General features: G+C 38.5%; 1 protein-coding gene across 1 annotated transcript; it reads left to right on the top strand.

Moving 5' to 3' along the window:
- The first annotated feature begins 1921 nt into the window (after positions 1-1921).
- On the top strand, positions 1922-7932 carry LOC135770482 (TRPM8 channel-associated factor homolog). The gene is made up of 7 exons (XM_065280167.1): positions 1922-2551; positions 2646-3631; positions 3761-3855; positions 3982-4195; positions 4474-4713; positions 6712-7049; positions 7541-7932. Exons 1-7 carry the CDS (start codon positions 1941-1943, stop codon positions 7784-7786), a joined length of 2730 nt encoding a protein of 909 aa, XP_065136239.1. The 5' UTR covers positions 1922-1940; the 3' UTR covers positions 7787-7932.
- Positions 7933-9302: the final 1370 nt, after the last annotated feature.

Genomic DNA, 9302 nt, shown 5'->3' with positions numbered 1-9302 from the left:
TAAAATTCTAAAGTATAATTGGCAGCTTGAGTTCAGGGATGCAAATGGAGACAGGGACCTAGGGTCTTTGTTAAGGGGATCGCACACCGGCGCCGCCGGCAAGGGGCCCCTGTCCTCGCTGCCCAGCTGTGACTCAGCAAGTTGCTTAAATCCCTGTCGCGCCACACAGCGCCACTCACATAGTTTAACTTTAAATAACATTCTATTTGTCCCAAATCATTAACGATTAACATTGGCTGCTTATGTATATTTTGCATTTTTAAGTAGAAGTTATCTGACAAAGCTCGCGCTATTTAATGTGCACTTCTGGTTTACAATCAGGGGCGTCGCACCCTTGGGGGATGTGGGTGTTTTAACACCCACACTTTTCCCGGTGAGAGGGTTCAACACCCACACTTTTTATGCAGTTTTGCAAGAACGCCTTATTAAAGTCGCTCCTCCGTTTCTCTGGCCGCTCTCTGTCTGCTGCGCTGCGCTGCATTCTCTCCCCCTCCCCTCTCAAACATGACGCCAGCTTTGAGTGTTACCGGCTGATGATTGGCTTTTCTGCCTTAAGTCCCGCCTCTCTTGGTGGGTTAGATTGATCGGTCAGCTCGCGCTGAGGAGGCGGGAACTTTGTTTATTTACATCTCCCTTTTTCAGGTAGGCTACTTTGAATGAGTGTTTAAAAAACTTTATTAAACACTTTAATCAACTCTATGCTTTTGAGGTTTTTGAATAAGCTTGATATGTGTTTGGGACTAATGCTAATTGGGTTATTGTTCAGCAGCTGGCTAAATTCGGTCATGTAGACAATGTGGCATGCAATGTATAACCTGTGATGAAGAAGGCAGGGAATTGACGAGGGACAAATTGCAATCAATTTGATATTTTGAGCATTGTTTGTTGATTAGCTGAATACTTTGTTAATACTACCTGTTGTGTATGATTGTACTTGTTGAGGAGAAAAAAATGAGAAAGGATGACATAGTTCTCCAACAGGTAACTTATGCAAACAATGAAAGAAAAGTGTAGCCTATATTATTTTAATGTAAAAACGGTAAATTGTTACATCATTTAGACCACCAGAGAAAAAGCTTTTCAGGGCACAAGTAGCAAAATTTAGCAGTCACAGTCCTGTCAGACCCATGTCACTATCGAGCTTACCATTATCTTTTTGTCACGCAGTATCAATAAGATACAGAAAAGAAAGAGGCAGGAGAAGATTGACACCTTTTTCAAGAGAAATCCTGTAAGTGAAGTTAAACAACAGTAGCCTATTTACATTATATATTTTTGCATTAATTTAATATATTACTTTTTAAGTTTCAATAAGGTTTGCTAGTACCACAGCCTTATTCCTTTATCGCCTTGTTTAGGAGATGAGGTTGCTGGAGGCATTAGTTTAAAGAGAGAGAGAGACACATAAAGTTTCACAGGTGAGCAATGAAAAATGAATGTTACAGTTTGTGAAAGAGGTCTATGAAGGAAGAGAGGGTGTGTTTGTGTCATGGGTGGTGCTTAATTCCATCCCAGGTGCACATACGCGTGTTTCTGGTGCGTTAATATCAAATTTAAAATGATATATATCCATCCCCCACACTTTTAAAAAGCTTGCTACGCCCCTGTTTACAATACCTCCGAATTGTCCTAGACGCGACTCGATGCGGCGCGACGCTGAGCTGCGCGGCCAGGGTGTGATCCCCTTTACACTCTGCAGCATTATCTGTTGACCTTTCTTGCAAGATTTTTCTTTCAAAATACCATTTTAGCTTCATTAATTAAAACTGGCCAATTAATTTTTAACAGCACGTTAATACTGCAATACCCAAAGGATTGCAACTTATTTCTTTGTATTTCAAATGCTATATCCATATATATATATATATATATATATATATATATCCTTATTTTTCTGTCTTTTTTAATAGGTTAATAGGCTTTTAACCAACTGAAGCATCATGGCGTGTGAAAATGACTACTCCACCATCATGTCTGGTCTGAAGGAGCTTGACCTCCAAGGAAATGCAGTGCCAAGTAATCTTGTGCTGATCGGTTCTGATGCCTTTCCACTTGCCATGAATCCAAGAGGTCAAGTTCTGATGGCTGCATCTCGTTACGGTCAGGGACGTGTGGTGGTGCTGGGACATGAAGAGTACTTGACCCGTTTCCCTGGCCTGATAAATAATGCCCTGATGTGGCTCATGCCATTTACTGGGGATGCCAGCATTGTAGGGATTCAGAAAGGTTTGGGTTCAGTAGCTGACTACAATTCACCTGTCAGCACCGAGCTTGGAGATTTTCGGAAAGGCCTGGCTGTATATATCACAGATGCTTACAGCGTTGATGCTTGTGCAAAAAATTTGATTGATTTTCTTAAAGCTGGTGGTGGTTTGATTATTGCTGGCCAAGCTTGGAGCTGGGCTGAGGCTCATCCGCAAGAGAATGTTTTCCTGAACTTCCCTGGAAACAAGGTGTGCAGCGTCGCAGGAATTTACTTTTCGGAACACCAGGGAGAACTTGCCGTGATTCCTGTGCCTTCTAAAATACCTTCTAGTTGGCTTGCTGTATCGTAAGTTCCACAGACATTTCACCTTTAACCTATGCGCTTTCATAAGAACACTTCTTAAACTATTTCTCATAACTATTTTATTGTCATTTTTCAGAATAATCAAGGATTTTAAGAATGCCCTAGATTTCCTGCTGAAAGGTGTGCCTCAGTTTGACATCAAGTGTGCGTATGGCAGTGTGGCGTCTAACCTAATGGTGCATGGACCATTTGCATTTCCTATTGCTGTCACTCCAGCAGGACAAACATTTATTGCCGGCGCATACTATGGACAAGGACGGGTAATTGTGGTAACCCATGAAATCTACCTGAGCCGTGAAGCTCTGTCCACTTTTCTGATTAATGCTATCAACTGGCTGAATGAGGGGCGTAAAGGCATTATTGGGATCATACCCAAACTCGCAAGGGCCCAAAAGCTACTGAGCAAATCCGGTCTGAACTGCCAGGTAACTAACTTCAGGGAGGATCTCGGTGTCCACGTCTGCACTTCCTACAATGATGCCCAGTGTGAAAAGATCCAGGAATTTGTGGCAGAAGGAGGTGGCCTTTTGATTGGAGGTCATGCCTGGCATTGGGCCTATAGCAACCGTGGCCGCAATGTGATGACTGAATACCCAGGAAATCGCATTCTTAACAAGATGGGACTGAGTATATTGGGTGACACTGTGAAGGGAGGATTATACAAAGCCCCAAATATCAATCAGGTGTACCACTTTCGTAATGTACTGGGACACTTTGGGAAGCACTTAACCAAGGGGCAAAAACTTACTCCCCATGTAGAGGGTTCCCTAAAACAACTTGGCAAGGATTGTGCCAGCTACCTTCGCATGCGTGCACATGATTGTGCTTCTTATAATTCAATGATAACTCTTTTAACCAATGTGGTGAAGGAGATCGGTGTTCCACAGGTTAGTAGTAAGTGTCCTGTTAAAACTCCCAAAGACTACCTGATGCTCCAAATCGGGACTGAACTTTACAAAACTGTGTCTGACCCTGATGCCCTCCTGCCATACATCATTAAGGAAAGACCTGACCTGCCTACTGTGTCTGATGCAAGAGTTCATATCAGCGCCAACACTGGTGGTATGGAAGTTTTTCTCTTAAATGTAGGGGAAATGTTATTCCTTTTGTTGAAGTTAACAAGTAGGGGAAATTCACTTGTTACACACAAGAGTTGTAGTGACGTATTAAACAGCACATTACTTCTTTCAGGCTCTAATGCATGGATAAGCACAGGCTTGTATCTTTCTCCTGGTATGGGGACACACATGATAATACCTCCAGAGCTCATTGGGAAAAACTGGAAGGTCTTTATATAAATAACCTTAAGTATATTATTTTAAAATGTCCATTGATTTTTTTTTACAGATATTTGTTATAATTTTTTATTAGATAATCAATTGCAACATGTTTAAATGTAACTTTTTCTTTAGGTCCAGATTGGTTGTCAGACTGATAACCTTTCGGCTGCAGATGTTTTGAAACGAGCTCCTGTGGTCTATGAGTGTTTTCCTGTGGACAAAAAAATGGTCCAAATCTGTAATCTATGGGGAGGGCTCATCTACTTAGTTGCACCTCCCAAAACCAAAGTGGATGGGGTGGAAATTGTGGTGCAGACCGCAGTAAAGGCTCCATACTTCAAGTCTGGTAAGAATGTTTAATTCAGTTATGCAGCACTTCTTTGCTTGCTAGCCAACATCAGACCTATGTTCTTATTTCCAGTAGATGGAACAACAACGCAACCATCTACAGAGATATTGTAATTCTGCCAGATTTTGTTTGAAGCTATTCAGTTCAATAATCAGTATCTCATTCAATGAGTATCAAAATGAGATGCATATGTGTGTGATCTTTTTAAGCTTGTTACATCAAAAGTCAAGGACTGTAGTAAAATCTGAAATGCTAACTTGCTTTTGCCCCTTTAGGAGAGACCAGTGTAGCTGACTGGGTGGGTGGGATCCGTCAGGCCCCGGCCCCCTGGGCGGAGCTTGAGTTTGAGAATCTCATCATCACATTACATTCAGATGTGATACGGAATCTGGATCGTCCTGATGAGGTGGCAAAAAGTTGGGATTCAATAATGAGAGGCATAGCTGACCTGGCAGCAATACCTCATAAGTTCCCCCGCAAGGAGCGATTTGTTGCAGACGTTCAGATCTCTGCCGGTATGAGCTGCTATTTAATATTTACTCAAAAAAGCATGCTGACATCATCCAATTACTCTCATATCTCCAAATTCAATCTGATGTTTTTCTTTTTCAATACAGAAAAGGAAATAATTTACTGAGAGCCAATTACATAGGTGGATTGGCAGTTCATATGACTTCTTTTAAGGCTTAAAAATGGATTACTGATCATTGTGCATTTGTTTTCTGGCGGTGTTGAAAAAACTAAAACCATGTAAATGACATAAGGTGCCAATGCAGGATAAATTATTGTTTTGTTTTTTTTTTAAATTATTGCTTACACACAATTTCTGAAACTATGGCTCTCAAAACTTTACAGACAATACCACTAAAACACACAGGTAATGGACGGTCATTGAGCCAACTGTGGACCAGAGGAGTCTGGTGGAAACAGGACCACACCCTGTTGAGTGGCAAACGCTCAACAAAATGGCTGGTTTTCATAGTGGCTGCTGCGAAAATGCCATTAAAACTGACTATTATCAGCTTAAATTGAATTTAGTTGAACTTGATAGCAGAGGTGGACATTCCTTCGTTACATTAGTTACATTTTCCAAGCATATGTGCCTTATTAGGGTTTTTGTCTTTATGTCAAGACCGAGTCCACGTAAGGTTGGGTCTGAGAAAAGACTTATGGTCATAGTCTGTGGTGTGGCATTCTGATCTCTCACCCAATTCATGTTTTGTTAAAAATGTCAAAGTCACCCTCAGTTTAATGATCTTGAAATCCACTCTATAATATTACAATATACACAGGTCCACTGTAACACAAACCACAGCATACCAATTTAAAAAATAAATGTATTATTTATGAAACAATGTAATAATTTAATTAAATAAAGATAATTGCTAATAAGCTACAGTACTGTGCAGAAATCTTAGGCAACCACCACCAGACTTGTTGTTTTAGAAGTTTTAATGTCCATCCATATTTATTTTTCAATATATTTTATTAAGATACAAACAGAAAATACAGGAAATATGTAAAAAAAAAAAAAAACATTTTCAGGACTAAATGTCTTCTTTAGGCATCATCTTTGTTTAGTGTAACTTCTCTTGGCACTAAACACATCTTGAGTGTTTTTGAGCAGAATGAAGTAAAAAAATTATTTAGGTTTTAGAGATCCTGCAGTTTCCTGCTAATGCTCAAGTGGAAGGGGAGTTTATCCTAAACACTTGACACTTCAGTTTTTTTTATACAGTTTTTAATACTATACAAATTTCCTGTATTTACTGGATGTATTCTATTAAAGAGACAACAAATCTTATTGTGGCATGGTGGCCTTTTGCACAATATTTGAAAATTTTTCCACAATATTTGAACATTTTAATTAATAAATAAATGTTATAATGGTATTGTGTAAATAATTATCATAAGCCAAATAATAATTTATCTTCCAAGATATAAATCAAGAAAAAAATATAAATAATACAGAACTATATGTAGACTAAAGTTACAATATTGTGCTGACTCATTTACTGCTGGAATTATGTGTAGTGCCACTCTGTGTTTTAGAGCCACCGTCTTATTATTTTTGGGTAACAGCGGCTTATCTACTGCTTAAATCTCACTGGAGGGGTGAGTTTTATTGCACTGCCATGATGTAAAAGTCATGGCAGTGCAAAAACCTCCTCAGGTCTGACCCTGCGCCAGTCTGATGCATGCAAAAAAATCACCAATCAATGTTCGTGTCAATCTTACATCATTTTAAAGAAACAGTAATATATATTTTAAAAGAGACTCATGTGGACTCGTGGAGAATAAGTCCGATTCCAAATGTATTTTAGTACAAGTCGAGACCGAGTCAAAATTCTCACGAGTCCATGGCAAGACCAAGACCATTAAAAATTTTTTAAGACAGTTACTACAACACTGGTGTAATGTACATTTAGAGTGTTCTGTTAGACCTCTGGGTTTCTCAATGCCAGCCCTGACCAGAATGTTTTCACACAGCACTCCTATTTTTTCTCGCTTAGGCTTTATGCATTCTGGATATCCCATCATGATGCACTCCACCTCCGCCTCAGGCCTGATGAATCCACAGAAAGCCAGAAAAAGTGATTTGTGGGGATTTATACATGAGCTTGGTCATAACCAGCAGCGTGGAGTTTGGGAGTTTCGTCCACACACAACTGACTGCACCTGCAACCTGTGGTCAGTGTATGTGCATGAGGAGGTGCTTGGTATTGACAGGGCTTCTGCTCACTCAGACATGACCCCAAAAAATCGCCAGAAGCGCACCAGAAATTATGTTGAAGGTGGCAGGAATTTGGAGAAATGGACCGTGTGGACAGCACTGGAGACTTACATGCAGGTAGGAACAGACGACTTCTAATGTTAGTTTTTTTTCCGCACATCGTAAAATTTGGATAACGTACTTTTTTGTTATATTTGGTTACAAATTTTTATGATAGCTCAAAGCAATATTTTTTGTTAAAGCTGCAACCCATAACTTTTGCCTTTGCCAACTTGGTTTGGAGTTACATAAAACTGCAAGTGCTTGGAGTTATTTTCTTTAAATCAGTTCAACTCAAATTGACATTACTTGCAAAATTGCACCTAACAGCTTAAATTAAAAACCATTATTATAAGCTTACCATTGCCAGTTATAGACAGTTTTGAACACTTTTTATGTACTTGCTCAATAGATTTTTATTTGTAATCAAAAAAAAAAAAAAATTATGGATGGCAGCTTTAATAAACTTATTGAACAACTTCTTTTATATTATGGAAGATAATCATTGAAAATAAGAAAATATTTTTTTATCATCACTGTATTCATAATACTATACACTTCACTTTAAGCTTCAAGAGAAATTTGGCTGGGATGCTTTCAAGAAGGTTTTTGCTGCCTATCATGACATGACTGGAGTGCCTAATAACAATCCAGGCAAGATGAATCTGTACGCTGAGACCTTCTCCAAGGTGGTGAAAATGAATCTGTCGTCATTCTTCAAAGCCTGGGGTTGGCCGATCGAGCCCAGCACTGAACAAAAGATCTCTCATCTCCCCGAATGGAGCGATCATCCAATGAAGCAGTATGAGTTATAGGTTGATATTAAAGTTGATATTTGATTTCTTAGTAGTCTTGATGATTTTCTTGGTCTTTAAACTGTTTAGTTTATGTAAATGGAAATTTGATTCCTCATGTCATCACTAATTTAAAGAAAACGTATAACCAGTAGGGCTGTCAAAAGATTAACCGCGATTATAGATTTTTTTGCATACAAAATAAAAGTTTGTGTTTGCATAATATATTTGTGTGTAATTATTATGTATGTATAAATACACAAATACATGTATACATTTAAAAAAGATATTATATATATATTTATTTTTATATATAATATAAAATATATAATATCATTTTATATAGAACCCCTGGCAAAAAGTATTGAATCACCCCTCTCAGAAGATAATGTTTAATTGTGTAGAAAAAAACAAGTACATATTATGCCACAAAACAATTTTTACTCAACAATCCAAACTTCTGGCTGTATAAAACACTTAAAAAAAACAAAGAAAAATAACTATAGTCAATTACAACTGTTTTTACAGATCAAACAGGGGAAAAAAATATGGAATCACACAAATCTGAGGAAAATTATATGGAATCACCAAATAAAAACACTACTAGTACTTTGTTGCACCACCTCTGGCTTTTATAACAGCTTGAATTCTCTGAGGCATGGATTTAACTAATGACAAACTGTATACTTCATCAATCTGTCTCCAGCTTTGTCTTATTGCAGTTGCCAGATCAGCTTTGCAGGTTGGAGCCTTTTCGTGGACCATTTTCTATAATTGCCACCACAGATTTTCAATTGGATTGAGGTCTGGACTAATTGCAGGCCATGCCATTGACATAATATGTCTTTCCTGTAGGAATGTTTTCACAGATTTTGCCCTATGGCACGATGCATTATCATCCTGAAAAATGATGCTACCATCACCAAACATTCTTTCAATTGATGGAATAAGAAAAGTGTCCAAAATCTCAACATGAACGTGTGCATTTATAGAATATGTAATCACTGTCATACCTTTACTCTGACATACAACCCCAAATCATTTATGATTGTGGAAATTTGCATGTTTTCTTGAGGCAGTTGTCTTTATAAATTTCATTGGAACGGCACCAAACAAAAGTTCCAGCATCATCACCCTGCCCAAATCAGATTCGTGATTCATCACTAAATATAACTCTCATCCAGTCATCCACAGTCCAAGATTGTCTTTCTTTAGCCCACTGAAACCTTGTTTTTTGTGTTTAGATATTAATGATGGTTTTTGTTTGGCTTTTCTGTATGTAAATCCCATTTCTTTTAGGCGATTTCTTACAGTCCGGTCACAGACATTGGCCCTCATTTATCAAAAGTGCGTACACCAAATTTCCAGCGTACACCTTGCGTACACCCAAAACCACGGTGACTTTGAGATTTATCAATATGGACGTTGGCGTACGGCACGCTCAAATCCTACGCCAGCTCAGGAGGTGGTGTACGCACATTTTGAGTTAGTGCAGAAATGCGCAAAAACTTCCTAACACCACAAAACGTACTGACAA

This window comes from Paramisgurnus dabryanus, chromosome 8 (genome assembly GCF_030506205.2).
Source record: "Paramisgurnus dabryanus chromosome 8, PD_genome_1.1, whole genome shotgun sequence".
Lineage (NCBI taxonomy): Eukaryota > Metazoa > Chordata > Actinopteri > Cypriniformes > Cobitidae > Paramisgurnus > Paramisgurnus dabryanus.
Note: the sequence above shows the minus strand (reverse complement) of the source record. Positions and strands in the feature narration are given on the sequence as shown.

Coding starts and splice junctions, on each gene's coding strand:
- LOC135770482 (XM_065280167.1), top strand. CDS start 1,941: ATGGCGTGTGAAAATGACTACTCCACCATCATGTCTGGTCTGAAGGAG. Junction 3,856..3,981: donor TCATTGGGAAAAACTGGAAG/GTCTTTATATAA, acceptor CTTTTTCTTTAG/GTCCAGATTGGTTGTCAGAC. Junction 4,714..6,711: donor AGACGTTCAGATCTCTGCCG/GTATGAGCTGCT, acceptor TTTCTCGCTTAG/GCTTTATGCATTCTGGATAT.